This window comes from Sinocyclocheilus rhinocerous, unplaced genomic scaffold (assembly GCF_001515625.1).
Source record: "Sinocyclocheilus rhinocerous isolate Xijiao unplaced genomic scaffold, SAMN03320098_v1.1 scaffold293, whole genome shotgun sequence".
NCBI classification, from domain to species: Eukaryota; Metazoa; Chordata; class Actinopteri; order Cypriniformes; family Cyprinidae; genus Sinocyclocheilus; species Sinocyclocheilus rhinocerous.
The window spans coordinates 306,437-329,490 of NW_015643297.1; the positions used below are offsets into that span (position 1 = coordinate 306,437).

Sequence of the window (23,054 nt, forward strand, 5' to 3'; positions counted from 1 at the left end):
TGAAAGATCGCTGTAGCGCCTCAGATCAACAGACGCGCCAGCGAGAGGCGCACGTGAACTGATCATCTCCTCCCCAGTAATACCAGTTTCAGCACAAAATAAACATGACTAAACATTCGAAGTTAAATTAAAAGAAAGATTACAACTTTACAATCCATATCCTGTCTCATGTAATCGCTCAATCTGTGTTTCAGCCGCTAATGTAGTACCAAATGACTCATGTATATTTTACAGCATCAGTTGGGAGATGTTTTTTCCTTGAGAAAATTTGGCATGTACTGTACCTGATATATATCCAAAATAATCAATATTGAATCGAATTGGTAATCGAATCGAAAGCTTGTGAATGAGAATCAAATCGAATCGTGAAATTTGTGTCAAAACCCAGCCCTAATTCATATTACAAAATAGCCCAAAATAACTGATCAAAATATAGGATAAAATAAATAGAGATAAATAATAATGAAATGTTACATGTGGAAATCATATTAGTTTATCACAAACTAGATAATTTATAATAATTGGTTTGAGTGGATGTTGCCACTTTTGCCAGGTCTCCAGGTACTGTGTTAACTTTTAAAGGGGTCCTATTATGCTTTTTCACTTTTTCAACTTTAGTTAGTCTGTAATGTTCCTGTTTGAGCATAAAAAAGATCTGCAAAGTTACAAAGCTCAAAGTCCACTTCAAAAGGAGATATTTTATTTAACGGAAATCAATTTTCAAAAACTACAACGAACGACTCGTTTGGACTACAACGTGTAGATTTTGACGCAATATTTACACTGAAGCACACAGGCATCTATGGTAAGAGGCATGACATTTCCCGACCAGGCGCCGAGTGCTGCCAATCACAACACACACTGGCCCCATAAAAACGGGAAATTTAATTTGGTTCCACTCTATATTAAGTGGCCTTAACTACTATGTACTTACATTTTAATTAATCATTTGGTACAATGCACTTATTGTGTACATAGATGCTTTTACATTGTACTTATATTTTAAAAATACCTGCATGTAATTACATCTGTAATTAATTTCTGTAATTACATTTATAATTAAACTGTTGACCCATCCCTTACACCTCAACCCATCCTTAATCCTACCCATACCACCAAACCTGTCCCTAACCTTACCCATATCCCACCTCAATAGCAGCAATTTTGCAATACAATATGAACACAATAAGTACATTGTACATATTTTTTATGTAAGTACATAGTAGTTAAGGCCACTTAATATAAAGTGGGACCTTGAAATTAAATTGACCAATCTAGTTAAATTGAAATTTGAATGTGAAAAGTTAATTAAATATGATTAAATATATAAATTTAATTTCAAAAGGTGGCTTTCTGAATGTTAGTCAATTCTATCCATCCACCCATCCATCAATGCATCAAATATAAAAATATCAGAAATTAAAGGTATGAATTATATATATCATGTATTCATCATCCATCAAATATAAAAATTAAACAAAATTAAATATATGAATTTTTCAGTGCTTTTTAAACTTTTTTCAAAGCTTTCAAACAGCCAACATTCAAAGTTTGTCTTGGCAAACTTAGCTTTTCTAGTTAAAATTACAGTCAGATGAATTTCTTTGAATCTAAATTCACTGCAATTCTGTTTCCTTGCATTCAAACTCAATTAAAACTCAGGAACTAGAAAGGAATTAGAAAAATTCGCAATCAGTTCTGAACAGCACACAAACCAGATATACCAAACCAATAGTCACCTCTTCATTACAATCTTAATTAGAATTCAAAAGCATCTTTGCAAAGAACGGCACTTTACAAACAACCCAATGAACGAGCCAAAGGCAAAACTCCCTGAGATGAAGATGAGAAAGAAACCTTTGAAAAAGTCTTTGGGAGACTCTTTCCTCAGAATGGCACCATTTTAAACACTTTTATAACAAAGCATACACAAATGTTAATCTGAACAGATTAATCCAGCCACATAGTATGAATGACAATACAGACTTCATTAAATTACTTAGAATTAAATAAACCTAGGCTAAGTGTGATTCGGAGGGATGCAGGGGGAGTATGACAGACGCAGGTTAGCGGCTGTTAATTATAGTAACATGTAAAGGAAATCTGCAGGTCTCATGAGGGTGGTATGGTGAATTAGTCTCGGTTCAGTAACTGTGGCTTTGCCTGTCTGGCCGATAGGAGCAGGAGGCACTAAAATGACAAGAGCACTCTACATTGATCCTAGGAGGGCGGCAGTCTCATATCCTGAGGATTCAAAAGCAACAGAAAGCCCCGATTGGCGAAAACTAAGGTCACCTTGAGCTGACCGGGGGTGACTTTCAATACATACACCATGACATAGTAAAACTCTCACTGATGAACCATTTCATTATCTGATACTTACAAACATTTGAACAAATCATAACTACCTCACAGTGGACAGATTACTTAAAGTAATACAAGGTATTTATCTGCTATCTACTTAGCTGGTGGGAAAGTGTTCAAGCACAGACACGATCCCCTTGAGCCAGATAATATGAGTAAATGCGGTGTAATTCTGTTTACAGGATTAATATTGCGATGAATGCACAGGATGGGACCAGCTATCGTTCAGACTCTCCTCTGGGCCTCAATTATCAGGCTAGTTTAATATGCCGTGATTTTAAAACAAATCGCTTTGTAGCAACTCCTGCTGGTTCATTAATGACAGTATGAATGATTATAACAAACTGATTGAATAAATTAATCAATAGAGCGTCTGGTTTGTTGATTTGATTATTTTGAAAGTTCTTTAGGCCTCTACTCATTTTCTTTTTATCATTAGAAAATGTTCGATCACTAGAGACTGGGCATCCCTTTGCTTGCAAATTAGTTAGCACACCCAATCTAGGTCAGTTACAACTAATTATTTATCATATTATTTATTTACACAGTAAACATCTATTAAAATGCATTTAGAAACCTCTGGTTTTGGGACAGCCTTACTTTCTACTGTCGGTCCAGTCATTTAAGCAAGCAGCAATGTTGGACGGAAATGCGTTCAGAACGCTGGCACGTAAAAAAGCAACATAAAAGCAAATGCGCATGAAGGTTGTGCTGCATAATTCATGCGCCGCTCCTTTTAGAAACGGCAAATTCATCAGGACAATGACATTTGACAGAAGAGCCGCTGTCTGTGTTCACCTTGCTCCGTTCAACATCCTCTCCCATCCGAAAAACAGCACGGTGCTATTAAACACACACAGTGCATTGTAGACTGATGGGCCAGTCAGGTTCAGGGCACTTTCAGTCGCCTAAAATCAGATTTGTGATAATCACCTTACTTTACTGTACTGTTAATGTTTTTTTGTGTGGATGAATGAAAACGAATCCACTGAATTCAGTCTGGCGAGCATCTGTTTGTGACCTGAGCAGCCTGGTGCAACAAAAAACAGGAAAAATGGCATCAACCCCAGCAGTTCTGACACATGGGGAAGCTTTTCATGTACTGACATTATATAGAAACTGCAGGTTACGGGGTATATATAGGGGCTTTTTTGAAATACCAATTGCTTCCATTTGTTTTTGAGGCTTTTCCAAACACTTCCTTCTGAATGTTGTGTTCGAAATTACTCTCTAATTCACTCAGTTACTATTCCCTATATAGTGAACTCCACATAGTGGACTTCGCTGGGATAGGAGTGAATGAAAACAAAGTGTCTTTTAAAGACAGTTCAGTCCAGTTGGTTGCCATCTTGGTAACGCCCCTGGGCAGCTATTTCCAGTCAAGTACAACTCATACCTAAATTACCGCTCAAGAGTTTGGTAAGATTGTAATTTTTGAAGAAATGAATACAATTATTCAGCAAGGATGCATTAAATTGCTCAATAGAGTCAGTAAAGACATTTACAACATTCCAAAAAAAACAATCCAAAAAAATTTACCAAAGAATCCTGAAAAAAGTATCACAATTTCCACAAAAACATTTGCCAACAAAACTGTTTCAGCTTTTGAAAATTATATATATATTTTATTTTTTATTTTTTTTTGCTTGATCACCAAATCATCATTGATCAATAAATGCAGTTTTGTTGAGCCTCTGAGTTGACTTCTTTCAAAAACATTTACAAATCTTACTAAATTCAAACTTTTGAACGATAGTGTAAAGTTTTGGAAAGACTAAAATCTCTGAAACTGCTAGTCAGTGTTACTGGTTATATATCTTCTTCAGGTAATAAATACGTTTTTTTTTTTTTATTTCCCCTGTGTACCATCTTCTAAGTAAAAAATAATAGTATTACTTCAATCAATTAATCAAGAAAGATAAAACACTTGGCATTGAGCTAACTCATAAAATATGAATTAATAAAAATGACTAATTTCTAATTTGTATAAATTTCCTTACTGTATTTTGATGACTTTAGGAGCGTGGAAAACTTGGCAAAACAACACAGATGCATGTAGAATGCTTGCACACAATAAATCTGGGTTCAAAAACATAACTATACAGTGAATTAAATTTTTGACATTCCATAGTGTTTAGGCAACACTATATAGGGAACAGAGAGTGATTTCGGACACAGCAGTAGATGTAGGACAGTGGTCACCAACCTTTTTAGGCCCAAGATCCCTGACCTCGGCCTTTATGAAAGACAAGACCTACCTATTGAAGAATTGATACAAAAAGACATCCCAGATTGTACTTCAAATTTGAGGACTTTTACTTCGTATTTTAATTAGTGATGCGCTGATCATAGCTGATTCAGAATTCAGATTTTCTTTTCTTTCTTTCTTTTTTTTTTTAACTAGCAAATTGGATTCTGATACTGATTTTTAAGCAAATGTATTTATTGGCTATTTGCTTTCTAACAAACAAACTGGCTTTAAACAAAAATATCTAGCCATTTGAAATTAGAAGCAACCACTGCATTTTTTTTACGATCTGCACGGGCAGTGATAAAGATCTACCAGTCGATCGCGATCGACGGGTTGGCGACCACTGATATAGGACATTATACATGGCAAAGGACTGTTTCTTCTCCTTGTCCTTCAGCATCTGTCAGCACATTGTGCTACGAGTACCCAAACAGGCATCAGAGCAAAGGAGAGCACTACAACTTGAAATAAATGAACAATCACTTTGAAGGACCTTGGAAAGAAAATAAACAGAATCAGATTGCAAAGAGCACATTTGCAAGGATAAACAGGAGTGGTATCCCATCAGTGGGCTTTTCAGAGGGACACAGACCACCTGGGCTCCGCTCTAGTCTCTTCTGTCGGTCCCTTCATACTTATTTTCTGTTCATTCTCCATCCGTCTTTCATCTTCCCTCCAGAGTCCATGCTCTCTTCTCCTCTCTGTTCACTCTCAGTGCTTTATTATTAAAGCGGATGGTCTAAGACCCCAGGAAGACAATGAGCTATTCTACTCTGTCACTGTAATCAGATGAACCAATAGAGAGGAAGAGAATCAATGGTCACCTCTGACCTGCTGCTAATGGTTCTACGGACAAGCAGATGCCGGTGACTTCGGTTTTCATGAATGTAGGCCTTGTGTTGTACTTTTTTAATCCTACATCTATGTTGTACATGAGAATCAAGTCCATATGTGGTACATTTACTGGACAAAGTTAACAACAACTAAACTGGTTTGATGTGTAAAAGAGCCTATTGGGAGCATCATAAACTTTCACATCTCTGGTTATGAGAAACTGTTAAAAATTATGACCTCATACTCACTGTGTTGGAAGAGCTAGAGTGCTGGGCTGGACTTTGGGTCTTCTTTTGGCAGATGTTCCCATCTGATTGGCTGAGCGTTTGAGTGACTGTTGGTTTAGAAGACTGGAGGCCAGACCTGCATGGTACTGTAACTACAGAAAGAAAAACAGATATTCATGTACTAGGGCTGTAAAATGAACACATATTCTGAACATGATTATTCAATTCCATTTATTTGGTCTTTATTTGGAATACACAATAACATAACATATATATATTTACAATAAAAGTGAAAAATTTATAACAATTCATGTTATATTTTAAAGTTTACAATTTGAATACATTTAAAAATGTAATTTATTTATATGATGGCAAAGCTGATTTTTTTTTTACTCCAGTCTTCAGTCACATGATCCTTCAGAAATCATTCTAATACACTGATATGGTGCTCAAGAAATATTTTTCAATGTTAAAAACAGTTGTGCTGCTTAATATTTTTTGTGAAAACCATGATATATTTTCCCCCAAGATTCTCTGATGAATAAACAAGTTTTTAAATAATCATAATTTTGAAATTGAAATCACCTGTAACATTATAACTGTCGTTACTGTCACTTTGATTAATTTAAAAGTATATAGATATGAATATGTATGTATATTTATTCAAAACAATAAAAAGAAACTCATTATGCAGCAGAGTAGACCTTATGTAGCTCCGTCCCTCGTTCTATTTGTATTTCCACAGCATGAAAGTAAGGTCCTAAGAATTTGAATGAACCGCTCGTTTTAAAATCTTCCCAGTCTACTGCCATTTGTTATGACATCCGTTTCAAACATTACAATGCACATGATAACTTTCGTTAACTCTACAATAAGTAAATCCACTTCACCACCTAATTCTCTTCAACAGTGATGCTATAGGTACTGCAAAAACAGAAGTTCAAAGACCAAATTCTAAAGATGGCTGCGCACTTGTTTCTCTGATGCATAAGGTCTATTGTAAATGCAAAATAATAAAATAATAAACATTTACTACTGCATAATGACACCGATTCATTTTATTGTTTGAAATTTTATTATTATTATAATTAGTGGTCGACCGATATATTGCCAAGGCCAATATATCGGCCGATATTTGGCACTTTTCAAATATCGGCATGGGCCGATAAGTTTTTCTGGTTGGCCGATGTGTTCGAGGCGGGACTTTTATTTTGACGGCTCTGAGTGAACGCCAGCACCTGAGCGCACACTGCTCACATTCTCCCTCTTGTAGTGAACAAGAGGGAGAATGTGAGCAGTGTCGTCGTTCAGTTCTGTCTAATATGGATAGAAGTCTATCTAATAATCAGATAGAACTGTTAAAAAAAGGAATTAAAATGTATACAAAAAGTATTATAACACACCTTCAATGCTTCCTGTTTCAGTAAGGAATATATTAACACTTAACAGACAACTGTAATTGTCAAGCTATACAATCACATCTACCTTCTGCATCTATTCAGAGTTTTATGGCCAGTGGGTGAAATTTGAGTCCCACAGTGACTGTATTCAAGCCCTGAATTCAGAAACTCAGAACATGAGTGTCCAGAGAATCTTCTGCAGCTTTACAAAGAACAGCTAAAATATAAAACAAAATCATCACAACCTGATTGGGCTTTATGAATTGTTTACCCAAAGCACAGTTCCAATCTTGTCAACAATCTGTTCTTCTGGGAGAAAGCACAGTTGCTTGCATATAGTACTCAATCACGTTTTCCTTGTGTTCCTCCTCGTCTCCTGCCCACCTCCTCCTCCTCGCCGCCTGTCTTACTATGTTGAACGTAACATGGCACGTGTAATATCTTTGGCTTTTAAGTTGCAGTATAGCAGAAGTCTGTCAATAGCTCTTCTACTCATGTGATGAAACCATGTGAAAGGTGTCCGCTACCCAGAATGCTCAGGTGTAGCACTCCGCCACTCAAGACATATGTTAATGGATGTGACAGAACTCTGGACCTGATACCACGGACATCATCCTGCATGCTTAACCAACATCTGGGCAGTTGAATATTGGGAAATTGCTTTCCATTGGTGCCAATGGTTCTATGGACTTCTTAGGCTTAAGTTACGATGCTTTTGAGAAACGCAGCCTAGGAGAACTTCAATGCTAGCTAACTACCAAAAGGCTAACTTGATTGGAAATCAGCTACTTTTAATAATGAGTAGCTTATTGCTTGACGAACTACACCTTCAAAGTATCTTCTCCAACACTGCTGCTCTGGGCAGTCAGCGTGCTGGGATATCTCAAGAAAATCAATAGTCCGCGAGCAACATCCTGCGAGCGAGGCTGATCGTAACACAAGCGGTGACAAAAGCGATCTCATCAGGCTTCCAAATTCATCTGCATGCACTCCCACACAAACCAGGCTCTTAAATTAGAGCTTGCATAGGCCTGTGCCTCATTAATTGCTATTAAAATATTCCTCCTATTGAGCTAATTAGCCATGTTTCGAAGGCAGCAGAGCGACGTTCGCTGAGTGAGAAGCAGACGGCGCAGCACTCCCCCTGTTTAATCTGGCTGACCAAAGCAGCTGTGTTAACGGGGTATTATTTTAATTAACTGAATCTCCTTTTTGTAGCTAATGAGCCGACTTGGTAAGGGCCAGATCTTGTACGAGCATAGCGTGTACGGTGGTAAGCTGGGCTCCAGCTGTATAAAAAGCCCTTGCTAATAAATAAAAAGCCTACATAACAAGGTAAGAAAAAAACCAACACACACATAGAAGATGCTGTCAAGATGGCTCAGGCGCCTTTGAATGTCAAGTGGCTTGAGAGATTTGGTGCATTAAAAACATCCACATCAATCACCACTGGTTTAAATATTGGCCCCTGGTAATTCTGTAGTTTGGTTAGTGTTTCACAAAAACAAAAAGAGAGCCAATATTAGAGAGTGATCATTCAGAATATTCTTCTGACAATATGACTGGGCGATATACTGATTGTTTATGATATATTTGTGATAAGATTGCTGGAACTGGAGTTGGTAAGTTCAATTAAATTATGTTCAATTCAATTCAAACTGTCAGTTCTAATGAATTGATATCCAAATATTCAGAGAAGTGTCACTTCCAAATTTTACTTTATTTTTTAAATAAAATACTTTTTACTGTATTTCATATGAAACCATTTGAATATGAATACTTGCATTGGTTAAAATTATATTTTTTTTATTTAAAAATAAAAGCACCACTGTAAAGCCAACAGTAAATTAAATCAAATCAATTCAAGAAATTTCTTTTTTTTCCCTTTTTTTTTTTTTTTGCTGCCATTTAAAAGTTTGGGGTCAGTAAGATTTTCTTAATTAATTTTGTTTTTGAAGTTGTAGTCAATATTTTTATTCAGCAAGGATGCATTAAATTAATCAAAAGTTACAGTAAAGACAATGTTAGAAAATATTTCTATTTCAAATAAATGCTGTTCTTTTAAATTTTTTATTCCCAGAACCCAGGAAAAAAAAAAAACCTATCACAGTTTCCACAAAAATATTAAGCAGCCAAAAAAAGTTAAAATATTTCTATTTCAAATAAATGCTGTTCTTTTAAATTTTTTATTCCCAGAACCCAGGAAAAAAAAACAACCTATCACAGTTTCCACAAAAATATTAAGCAGCCAAAAAAAGTTCAACACGGATACTAATAAGAACCGTCATTAATAATTGAGAACCAATAATAATGGATAAACCTTGGTAAGCATATGAAATTTCTTTCAATAAAATGTAAACAATTCTAATACATATATACTTTTCACAATTTTCTATTAAAATGTCACCTGCATCAATTCTGACATAAAACACTCATTTAATAAATACCGGGTAGATTAAATAGTCTCATCCTATACATTTTTCTTGTTGAATATCCTGTCTTACTCAGAAACATAACAGAATTAAAATGGGTTGCAAACTTTTCATGTTAACTATAAGCAAATACATTAATATCAAAATATACACTGAATATTGTCAAAAGGTTGAAAAACATTGAGATTCTGAAAAAGAGATTAAAACTATGCTGTCCAGTCCTAAAGGGCCTATGTATTTCTGTCAATTAGAGGAACCCAGAGCAACATCTAGAAGCTGAAGCCTTGTTCACAAAAAAAAGAGGAACAGTGAAAAAACACTGAGGCAAAGGACAAAACACTTGGAGGACAGCGGAGAATGAGTACAAGAGAGAGAGAGAAAGACTCAGAGGACAAGATAGGCATTACCCAGAATGCTGTCAGGCAGCTGAAAGTGTCATCTCATTGGGGCAGTTGAAGATTAAAGCGCGGGGTCAGAATCTGATTTGTGAGAGGATGCATGGGACAAGCACACACCATCAATGTCACCATCAAATGGAACAAAACAAGACAGCCTCTTTCACTAGAAGCAGACGCAATCACAAAAGCACAGAAAAACCATTGCATTGAGCTAAACCACATTATCATGCTATAATTCAATCGAAGATGTTACACACCCTGATTTAAATAAGACCATTCAAAAACACACAAATGCATTCCAAGGAAACCTTTGGAAACACTTTACTTGAAGGCTGTGTATATATGCATGTACACACACACACACACACACACACACACATACATGTATATATATATATTAGGGCTGCACGATAAATCTTTAAAATATTTCAGCTTGAAACTATATGCAATTTAAATCTTAAAAATATTGTATTTATTGGGTACATACTAATGTATATAGTAATTCACAACATATAATAGATTGTAAATTATTATGCATGATATATGTATATGCTTCATGTAAAGTGTTAGTGTTTTCTCACACAGGATGTCCTGGAACATTTAAAAACACTTAATTTTTTTAAGGCCTTTTAAAGATTATTTTTTTTAAGAAGACAGTGCATCATCCACCACCATCTTTCAGATCTCTGCAATGCTCAGACTGCAGTGCATCTCATTCCCGATGCATTTGCATATAATACTATAAGCCGAGCTAGAGGACTAGTATTTATGCAAGGGAATGTCCCTGCATTATTCCATGCAACTAATTGCATACTCCCATCAAATCCAATATCTATTCAAAGAAGCTTCGCCGAGGAGGGAACAGCAAAACCATGCACGAATATTAAGTACAAGTTGAAACAACTCTCTTTGATCATTCGCCGCTTGTAACTCTGCACCGAAAAATGATGAAATGACTGTTTGTATGAGTGCATCTTTATCTAAAAATCCCCAAAAAACTTTACACAGCCTTGAGGGGAAAATCGGCTCAATTTGTTCAACTCAGTTCTGCTCGATTTTGAGAGGTAGACTACTTGGAGAATGTAGAGAGTGCAGAAAGAGTCAAATTCTAATCACATTTTACTTTTACCAACAATATTTACTTTATAATCAGATTTCTAAAAGCTATGACAGGTTGCGAAGCCAAAAATTGTGTAATTTAGAAACATTTAGCGGGATGTCAGATAATGTTGCTCATGGGAAACTGTCCCTTGAAGAACTATAGTTTCTTAGGATAAAAAATGTTTGCTAAATGCCAGATCTTTAGAGAGTGCAATTAAATATGCAATTTAATATACATATAAATCCCTGCAACCTCAGCGCGGAGAACAGCTCACCAGTAACTTGAATAAACTGATAAACCGATAGAATGAATAACCAAGACATAGCAGCAGCTGAAAATGTTACATAAAGGCTGTTGTATCCATATGCATAATCTATGGTCTCATTGAAAATATTTAGTAACAAGCGATAATTAAGATATTAATCCCCATGCAATAAGAGACAGAAAACAGACACCTCAAGACTGGGAAGGTGGAAGAGGGAAAGAGAGATTGACGGGCGGAGAGAGGAAGAGACAGCAATGCTGCAGTCAGGGGTTAATTAATTTTTAAATATCAGCCAGGGATCTCAAGGTCTAGGGTATTTTCTATGCCTGGTTCTCATAAATCAGGGTTATGGGTAACGCAAATGAGATCAGACATTTTTCCATGCAGGAAACCCATTTGGATTTAAACAAGTTTCTACAGGCAGTGATTGAATAAGGATGTGATATCAAAACAGTTTTAAAGGAACAGTAGGCCTACACCCAAACATAAAATTATGTCTTCTGAATTGCTGTTGTTTTTTTATTTTTTATGGGACTACCATAAAAAGTAGTTCAGATGACTTCTGAAGTCAATCGACAGCTCAATGTAAGAAAAAGACCAAACTTCTGTTAATCTGTTATTCAAAGCTTCATCTCTGTCCAGTGTTAGTTCGTTTGAGTTTCCCCTCTTTTCTTCGCTTTCAAATGGCTTGTAAAAGTGCCGTGCGCATTTTACTTTTTTACTTTCAAAGTGACGCAATTCGCCACCAAGCAATTGTTCATTTGAGTTTTCCCTCTTTTCCTCGGATTTCTTGGCTTTCAAATAGTTAGAAAAAGCGCCGTGCGCATTTTACTTTCACTTTCAAATTAGCGGCAATTTGGCGTTGACTCAATTCAAGCAACAAGGTCAAACTCAGAACTTTTATTAACAAAACGAATAAAAATACACCATATATGCCTAATAAAATAAATTACTTAGGCTACACAAAGTTTAAATAGGTATATAAAACTGAAAATCAGCAAACACTGTTAGTAAAAACCAAAGTATACTTTCTCCTTTATATTATGCAAAAAGCAGAAGACTTTTAAAACACATCAGATTACTCGTTTTGGGTGAATTATCCAAGCACCAAGCAATTACAAGAAAATGGTTAAAGCCGGATAGACTTATTAAATAAAAAAATTAAATTAAATTAATAAAAATAAAAAAAACAAGACACCAAACATGTATATCCAATTCTATGAGCTGATGGATAGACATTTTTCCATTTCAATTATTAATTTACATTAAAGCTATGTTTACACTAGTGCGTTTTCATTTTAAAATGGCGTTTTAAAATGAAAACGATCCTCATCTACACTGGTGTTTTTACTGCATTTCAGAAACGTTCTCAGTCCACACTACACAACGAAAACACAGGTCACATGTAACCGTAACCGTAGCAAAAGTTATGCGTTTTAAAACTAAACGCACTTGTGTAAACGTACCCTGAATTTCAAATGCTTGGAATGTTCAGAAAATGAAGCAAATTACCAGCTATAAACCATTTACAAACCAAGAAACAAGCAGTGATAACAATTAGGTTAAACCCTACAAGGAAGTTCCATTATCATCTAGGTTCATCCAATTTTGCCATCAATCTAAAACTTTACAAACAGACATCTCCCCATGGCCTTCCAAACAAACAATTTAAATGAACATTCACTCATATGAATAGCAAACACTGGGGAAAAAAAATATATCAAAGGTTCTCGCTTGTCCCTTGCTCTTTTAATGAGGAATTAGCAGGCCAAGGCGAGCGGAGACAACTGTTCTTTCAACTTTACACTCCCTTGTCTTGGAACTAATAATGAATCCAAGCTTGCTAAAGTTACCACATCAAACATTTTTCTCAGAGCAGTGCATTTTCAAAAGGTCGCTGCTTTTTTTCCGGCCCCTCTTAGTTGTTTCTCATTCTTTTCCAACCTTTTTCGTCCCTTCGTGGCACACTGATCTTTAAGACTGACCAGGCTATTAGTCCTCCCTGGCACAGCAATTGGCAAACACATGCTCCATCATTAACTACAGGGCTGAAACATGTTGTGATGGCAAGTCCGCTGCTCTCTGATCTTATTGTGGGCTCTGGGTTTGAGGCCTGCCATTTGTTTCTTCTGACAGCTTCGTTCAAGCCATCATTAAAGCGTCTAACCAGCTGTAAGGTTTCAGGACATTGTACGATGTGAAAGGCCACGAGCCTCTGCAACATTCACAGCATTCTTTTGATTAGTTTGAGGGCAAAAAAAAGGTTGCAGGCTCTGTGATTATATATAAATATCCATAATATAAACTCTGACACAAGGGATTTACTTATGATATAGCGGTTAGACACCCAGCCTAGTGGCAACTCAATTACTAAAATCAAGATTGTCTGCATGCATAAAAGGTGGAGTTTCGGTCAAAAGAACTTTAACATCAAGAAACAGAGACATTGTTTAAAATATCGTGTTTCACTGAAAAAAAGAAAAACATGGTTTGGAATGACAAAGGTGAATAAATGAAGACAATTTTAATTTTTGGCTGAAGTATCCCTTTAAATAGGTAAATAAAGATGCATTTAATTATTTTATTTATTTTTATTTGCTGTTCAAATAATAATAATAATAAATTATTTAAAAAAAATACAAATCGGTAATGAAAAACATTACATTTTACTGGTATTGACATCAATTACTCAAAAGTAGAGGTTGACCGATATGGGTTTTTCACTGGCCGATGCCGATATTTAGAAATCAGGGCAGCCGATGGCCGATATATGATGCCGCTTTTTTGGGCCGATATGTTCGGCCGATTTTTTATTTTTTTCCTTCATCTCATAAAAGTGAGTTTGATTAAATGATTATTGCAGGGTACAAGATAGTAATAGTAGTAGTAGCCCTGGAAAGTTAACGTGCACGTTATAATCAGCCCAGACGTTTCGTCTGAACTGCATGTGTTTCCACTTTCACATGCAAATGACTTGTTGCACATGAATATGATAACTTTCCGGCATAAATTCTAGTAGGGTAAAATGTAATTACGCTTTCAAAACGGTCTGTTTTGCCCTGCCATCATTAGCTGAAACGGTGTGTGAACAAGAAGCGGCTGCAGAGTGCGAGTTGCTCCGTGACGCTCACGCAGCCAGAGAGAGATTCTCCTCTCCGGCATTCCGCAACAACGCTTAGCTGCCTGCAGATGCGCCTGCCTATAAATCTGCCTAATTTGCAGCACAATCGGCCGTTGCCGATTAATTCAAAAATGCCAAAAATCGGCCGATTAATCGGTCAGCCGATCAATCGGTCGACCTCTACTGAAAAGTTAGTATCATGACAGACATAGCGGATATAACAGAAATTAAATAAAAAATAAAATACATCTCCACTGTTCCCTTAGCTCATCAATAGTCTGAGCGCTGTCTAAGCTGGCTCAACTCCATGTATATGATTTTAATTCCCTCCATGTTTTAGAATGTAGTCAAATGTGGAATGTCTTTGAGATTAGATTCAATCTGTTTGAATGAAGGGATTGCTTATGTAAAGTTTCACTGTATAAATAATAGATTTTTCTTTAATACATAAGCAAATTACAACCTTAGCAATTTCACACAAGTGGGGCTAATTTCTGCTTCTTAATCTTTTGATCTCATTAGTTGTCCGGTTGTGCAAGCTGGTCGCTGAAGAAGAAGAATATCAGAGCGCCGATGGCAAAGTGACCTTGTGAAAGTCAACGAAGACTGTGCCTCATTTTACTCACAGAGTTTCCTTCAATCACAGACATATGCACCCATGATGCATGCTCGCATGTTATACGAAAGACAATTAAAGGGAAACATGTTTGGCCCTTGGTTACTAGCTGTCAATCACCATCGCTTATTGCCCGATGTGTTTGGCTCCAGCAATCTCAAGGTCTCCTCTTTCCTGAGGCTTTGGCTTAATTAAATGGGATGTACATTTGCATAGTGTTACTTGTAATCTAATAAAGTGTAAAAATAATCATATTTCCCTACTCACTTGAACTTGATTCCAATGAATTATTATGAATTTTATAATGCATTTTACAGTATATAGAGAGAAATTTTTCAATGCCAGACCACTCACATAAAACACAAATTCACAATATACACACACAATAATTTCAATAAATAGATCAAATAGACCTAAATAAGCATTAACCAACATACCAATTACATCTATAAACTAGTCGAGTGGTATCGCGGTTGGTACTTTTGACAACACTACTATAAACACACTATATTATATGTAAGGTGAATATATGATAACTATAACAAGTTATATTACATTAATTACATAATATTACATATCAAATTAATTACATTAAAAATATACTAAAAATACACACATTTATTGATGCGCAAAAGGCTCATCATTGTCAAGTCAAATGTACAAATTCAAAGCTGAAAATAATTATGTTGATTTTTATAATACCTTTATATTGTTATAGGAAATATTTATATAGAAAATATCATAATTTACTCTTCCTGGTGTTATTATAAAACTTGTACTCCCCAAGCTGTTCTTTTCCAAAACCAAAAGACACTGGCATATACTTGTGCTTAAAATTAATGATTAAAATAAATAAATAAATAACACCATAAAAATAGTCCACACGGATCCATACACCATTCAATATCAAGTTGTATGGACTATTTTTATGCTCCTTTTTGTCTTTACCATTATAATATGGGATTGAAACATCATGAAGGTGAGTAAATGATAACAAAAATGTCTTTTTTGTGTCTAATGTTTCTTTATTCTATTATACGAAGAAAGATTTTTGTTTTAGAGAACTAAGCCAACGGGTATACTTTCACTGTACCCAAGATTTAACCCCTGAGACACAAATACAAACTCTCAGCGCAAACAGAGATTAAAATCATGAAACATTTCTGCAAAAAAAGTCTGCAATGACACATAATTCATGTGCTCCTGGTCTACTGGCACTAGGGGAGCTCAAGTATTTATAGATGACAGAATAATAGCTTGATGTCTTAACTGTGCACTGATATAGGGATAAGCAGGTGCTTAAACGTCTCTCTGTGCACCCTGACCTCTCTGTTGTACTGACAGCGCACAACCATGTGTTAAATACAGTTAAACAGTCATTAAATCATCATTCTCATGATAGGCTTCCAACTGACAATGAGAAGTCATGCAGTCAAGAAGATCCTACGATAAACACAAACTTAAGACATTTGTAGAGAGCTAAGAAGCAATACCAATGCTGCATGACAAAAGCTGGTCAAGTGATCTTGAAAATAGTAAGATTCATTTTTTTTTTTTTTTAAATGTCCCTGCTTTATTTTGTACTTAGAGGAGTAGTTCACTTCCAGAATGAAAATTTCATCATCATTTACACCCTCCACTTGTTCCAAACCTGAATGAGTGAGTAGGAAAAAAATACTATGGAAGTCAATGGTGCCCATCTACTGTTCGGATACCAACATTTTTTAAAATATCTTCTTATGTGTTCAACAGAAGAAAGAAACTCATACAGGTTTGGAGGGTGAGTAAATGATGACGAAATTTTCATTCTGGAAGTGAACTACTCCTTTAATATTTTCTAATGTAAAATGGTTCTCACTTAAAAAAAACCTAAGGCTTCAGGAAGAAGTGGACCTTGAGAGTCCTGAGACAAAACACATCAGGACATAATGAGGGTGAGTGACAGCTAGTAGCCAAAGGCAAAACATGTTTCCCTTTAATTAACTGTTGATCTATTCACTCTCAAATCCAACTGGACCAACTTTAACAGACTGCAGCACTTCCAGAATGAAAATTTCATCATCATTTACACCCTCCACTTGTTCCAAACCTGAATGAGTGAGTAGGAAAAAAATACTATGGAAGTCAATGGTGCCCATCTACTGTTCGGATACCAACATTTTTTTAAATATCTTATGTGTTCAACAGAAGAAAGAAACTCATACAGGTTTGGAGGGTGAGTAAATGATGACGAAATTTTCATTCTGGAAGTGAACTACTCCTTTAATATTTTCTAATGTAAAATGCTTCTCACTTAAAAAAAACCTAAGGCCTCAGGAAGAAGTGGACCTTGAGAGTCCTGAGACAAAACACATCAGGACATAATGAGGGTGAGTGACAGCTAGTAGCCAAAGGCAAAACATGTTTCCCTTTAATTAACTGTTGATCTATTCACTCTCAAATCCAACTGGACCAACTTTAACAGACTGCAGCACTTGAATAGATTACATACTCACTAAAAATGCAATTAGCAATATTATAAGATGGTCTTTGTCAAAGGTGCAACTGTATAAATATGCCAGGATGAATGATCATACTGAATAATAAAACTCCATCTAATCCTAAATACCAACTGATATCTGATGCCCACACCGCAGGTTGATGGGTCACCAGACTAAAAAAACCGACCCAAAGGAGACAATGGCCAAAAACAGCCTTACTAAAAGCACCAAGCGCATTAATCCTGGGGTAGTTTGCATGGCGGAAACGTCCACATCGATCATGTTTACAGTGGGGTGGGGGTGGTGCTGTCCGGGCAGACAGCGAGGAAGCATCAATACTACTGCAGAGAGGCTTGGTTTTGGCCTCACGCCCATGTTTGCCCGCACACCATCCAGCCCAGACACAACTAAACCTGCTGTACCGCTCCGACCCTCAGAGTGTGGGAAAACAGCTGGCCTACCACCCAGAGGGCAGAGGAAGCTCACAAAGCATCCTGAACCTGATGCAGTACCGGCTCACTCTGATGAGACCAGGAGAACACAGACATTTAGTTCAAGTTTTCAAACTGGAAAAAGTGCAGAAAAGTTTTGACCTTAAAAGTCAATATGAAACCCAATTTGACCCAGTTTACGTTCTTAAATAAAGTCCTTTCATAATTCATGAAGTATGCAACATAGGCCCGGTTTCACAGACGGGGCTTAGCTTAAGCCAGGACTACACTCTAAAAAAAAAAAGGTTCTTCAGCGGTTCTTCAGCAGTTCTTTGGAGTGGTTAAGGTGCTATATAGCACCACTACCGTGTAAAGAACCTGTTAAGCCCCTGTATGGTTCTTCAGCGGTTGTTTGGAGTCGATGAGGTGCTATATAGATAGACTACCATAAAACCTGTACAAAAAAATTTTGGTTCTTCAGCGGTTCTTCGGGGTGGTTGAGGTGCTATATAGCACCGCTACTGTATAAATTGCCATGTAAGAACAGTCTTACAACAAATACCTCAAACACCTGCAGTATTTCCATGAGAATGAGCCACATTTCTTTGTTGTATGTGGACATAATGGCTGCCAAAAAAGGTACAAAAGAGTGAGTTCTTTACGTGTCCATGTTTTTCGGAATCATAAAATCTTGAGAAACGCAGAGGACTCTGAGAACAATCGGGAGGCTCCAGGCACCTTAACTACTTTTAATGATTTGGAGGAGACTTTTGATTCTGAAGAACCAAATATCACTTTTTCTGAAAAAATATGTGGGTTCAGAACACTAATTGAGAGACATTTCGCATTGTTTTGTTTAAAACTTCAAGAAAAGCACATCCTCCCCAAAACTGTTCGGCATACTATTACTCGTGAAGTGAAAATACTGATTGAACTTTTTAATGAGCAGTCTAGGGACCTTCTACAGTTCTGTCTTGAAGAAGCAAATATCAAGATTGACAATCATTTAAAATTGAAGTCCTTGGTTGAAGACAACCTTTTTGGGAAGTGTTTTGATGTTATTGTGTCAGACTATCAGTTTGAGAGGTACTGTATTAGAGAGTTTGGGTTAATTGAACCTGTCGAGTATTTACTTGGATATGACTCAACAGGAAGAAAAGAGACTTTCCAGTACATTCCCATTTTGGAAGTTTTAAAAAATATTCTGAAAAGAGATGATGTTTTTCATCATGTTGTGGAAGACACAGTTTTTGATGGAGAAACACTTAAAGACTTCACAGATGGATTAATTTTTCAGATTTTTCAGCTTTTTGATGGCTCTGAGACACAGCTGAGGCTCCAGTTATATACTGATGAATTTGAAATTGTTGAAATTGTAGGATCCAAAAAGCAGATCCACAAAATTTCAAGCGTCTACTTTGTTCTTGGAAATATTCCACTGAAGTATCGTTCCAGTCTTCAAAATATACATGTGGCTGTACTTGTCAGAAACCGATTGCTTCAGAAGTATGGTTATGAGCAAATTTTGCATCCTCTTCTTCGTGACCTTTGTGAACTTCAGTGCCGCGGTGTATCAGTTGACATTGAAGACCAGTCCTGCATTTTCAAAGGCTCTGTGATTTCCATTTGTGCTGACAATTTATCAGCCCATTCCTTGGCCGGCTTCAATACTTGCTTTAGTCAAGGACGGATCTGTCGTTTCTGTCTGTGCCACCACCGTGACATTGGTAACAAAACTGAGGAAAGTGAGTGTATTCTCCGGACTCCTGACACACACCTTAGACATTTACAAGTGTTAGATGGTAAATCCTTGTATGGTGTTACTGGATGCTGCCCTTTTGATAAACTGCCTCATTTTGAGGTTACTGAATCCTTCCCGCCTGACTTAATGCATGATATTCTTGAAGGGGTCATCCCACAGGTTCTGAAATTAGTCTTGCTAAAGCTTACCCGTGAAAGACTGGTAACACTGCAACAGTTTAATGACCAGCTACAACAATTCCCCTTTGGACAAAACGATATCACTCACAGGCCTGTTTTGCTGAAGCCATCTGCTCTGCAGCAAGGTGTCATCCCAGGAAAAGCCGTTGAAAAACTGACCCTTTTCCGACTCTTACCTTTTTTGATTGGAAGCTTCGTCCCTCAGGAAAACACTTACTGGGCTCTCTATTTGCTATTAAGATCTATATGTGAAATAGTACTGGCACCTGTGATCAAAACAAGTTGGCTAAGTCCACTGTCTGCTCTCATCACAGAATTTTTTAAGAGTTTCCAGAAGCTTTTTCCCTAACAACTTCACTCCAAAGATTCACTTTCTGGTTCACTATCCTCGATTAATCAAACAGCACGGTCCACTGAGAGCACATTGGTGTCTCAGGTATGAGGCCAAACACCTGTACTTTAAACGTCTTTCATCGATTGTAAACAATTACCAGAATATTGCAAAGACTCTGGCAAAGCGCTATCAAATGCGCCAGTGTTGGGAAGCACAATCACCTGGAAACCATGGCTCTGAAGATGTCCCGTACTCTTTAATAGAGATACCTTTGCATGCACTACCCTCTCAGCTTCGGGAGATTATTGCAGAGGACACAGCTGAACTGAGTGAGACACTCTGGAAAACCAAACAAGTGGTATATGACAGAGTCAAATACACCACTGGAGACTTCTTGATCCTTGACCTTGTGCATGCTGAGGAAATCCCAGTTTTTTTAAAAGTTATACGTATTGTTAAGTACCATAGTCAGTGGAAATTGTGTGGAAGAATCTACAAAACCTGGTGCTTTTCTGAGCATCTGCATGCCTACGGTGTCCAATCAACAACTCAGTGGGTGGCCATTACACCTGGGGAGGAAACTGACTTCCATGCCCTTGACGCATACACAGATCAAGAGGACAACCTGTACATCACACTGCTTCATCGGCCTGTGAGATATACTAAGTTATTTGCAACTTCAAATTGATTTAAATGTAATAATTTGTTTTATTGCAGTGATGAGCTGAATCAGAATCTTGGTGTTATCTATGCAATATGCCAGTCAAGCTTTACTTTGTGATTAACCAGTACCACTCAATCTATACCATGAAATAGTGCCACTGCTCTGCTGAAGAGTTGCAAGGTTATGCATTTGCTAAGTTACAACATCATTAATTTAGCTTTGATTGCTGCAGTGGATCAACAGAATACAAATTTATCACAAGATTTTGTCTCTCCCTGGAATGTAGCTCAGCCAATCACAATGCAAGGTCTAATTGGTAAATTCATAACAATGCTTGCTATTTATGATTTATTGAACTTATTTATTGATTTTATTTAACCTTCTGCACTCCTTCCTTTCAATTAGGATTTTAAAGTAATTTTTATAAACATGCCTTAGAAAAATCATTACCGGTGTGCATCTTGAGACAAAACAAGGGCACTGACATATTTCAAGATCAATCAGTGCAAGTTTCTTTTAGTTGAAACACAATATTTTCCTGTTTATTACTGTGAAGCTGCTTTGAAACAATCTATACTATAGCGCTAAATAAATTGGTTGTATTATGCAATTCATCAGTGAACTTTAATCTAAACAAAAATATATATTGCTTTCACAACCATTAAAGGTGAAGCAAGCAATTTCTGCACCACTAGTGGCACCAAATGGAACTGAAAAAAGTGGGGGGAAGCATACTGTAACGTGTTTGTTTGTTTAGTTCCTGTTTGCCCCTATTTGGTTCAGTTCCTGTTCTCATTTAGTTAATCATCGTTTATTCTGATCACCTGTGTTGTATTATTCATCTCGTTTGCTCCTCAGTTTGCCTTCCTTATAAGCCCTCAGTTTCTGTGTCTTGTGTTGGATTAATGTTATTTTCAACTTAGTGAGTTGATGTTTATTAAAGACCTTTACTCCTTTATGCACCTTTACTCCAACTCATTCGTCGTGCGCAATTCCTACAACCACGGCCGCGTGACACTTACAAGTTTACATTTACATTTAGTCATTTAGCAGATGCTTTTATCCAAAGTGACTTACAAATAGGGATATGCCGGTATCAAATTCTCATGTTGCGATTAATTGCTAATGCTTTTTTCACGGTATACGGTATTATCACGATATTTAAATTTATTTAAAAAAAAAGTGCTGTCATAATACAGTATAACAGGTTCACGCACACACACACACACACACACACACACAAAGAAAAACAAGTAGATAGAATAGAAAAAATAGAAAGCTGCTGAAAGTTACAGGCAGTGTTACTTTAGTATCTTTGAGATACTACTATATTTTTTTATTAGTACTTTATTTCCATTGAAATTTTTTTTTTTTTGTAATTCATATGTAATTCATTTACATAGAGTCACGTATTGTGAACACCACAACGACTTAAAGACAGACAATCAAGTCATGTACAGTAGTCTGAAAAGCACAGCGATCTGCCAACGTTTAAAGTCGTGTAGTGTGAACTTAGCATTAGTCTCCTCTGCCTCAGAATCTTCAAGGTGTGTTTTGGCAAAGCTCAGTCGTGACTGCATGTGGCTTTTCTTGAGGAGTGGCTTTTTTTGCAACCAACGTTTCAGAGTTGCTGTAGGACTCTTGGTCGCCTCTCTGGCCAGTTTCCTCCTGGCTCTTTCATCCAGTTTGGAGTGACGTCCTGATCCAGGGAGGGTCTGTGTTGAACCAAATACCTTTTACTTCTTAATAATAGACTTCACTGTGTCTGACCACAACTTTATCCCGGAGATCTTTTGACAGTGCCTTGCCACCCATAGTTGATTGTTTGCTTCAGCTTCACTACCAAGGACTGAAATGCTCCAGGAAAACTCCTTTCATGCTGAACTAATGACCACATCTGATCACAGTTTTGTGTGCCATTGAGAAGGTGATTAGCTACACCTGATTGAGTTTACAAGTCATTTTTAGGAGGGGGTGATCCTTTTTAACAATATGGTGCCATTACAATTGTGAATTCCGTAAATGTTGTAGTTTAACAGAAAGGGATGCACAACCACTTAACTTGATAAAAGGAATGAAAAAGTGTCAATGAAAGCACCTCTGGGCTTTCATTGACAGGAGACAGGAAAAGACAGGAAATATTTCAAAATTCAATTCCGGTATAACAAAAAAAAAAAAAAAAAAAAAAAGTTTT

General features: G+C 36.6%; 1 protein-coding gene across 1 annotated transcript in view; it reads right to left on the bottom strand.

The window, feature by feature from the left end:
- The window catches only part of LOC107757301 (mediator of RNA polymerase II transcription subunit 27), a 63,409-nt gene that overhangs the window by 33,877 nt on the left and 6,478 nt on the right, over window positions 1-23,054 (bottom strand). Inside the window, exon 3 of the mRNA XM_016574745.1 lies at window positions 5,698-5,828. Coding sequence (XP_016430231.1) covers window positions 5,698-5,828 — 131 coding nt within the window. The remainder of the gene's footprint in view (window positions 1-5,697; window positions 5,829-23,054) is intronic.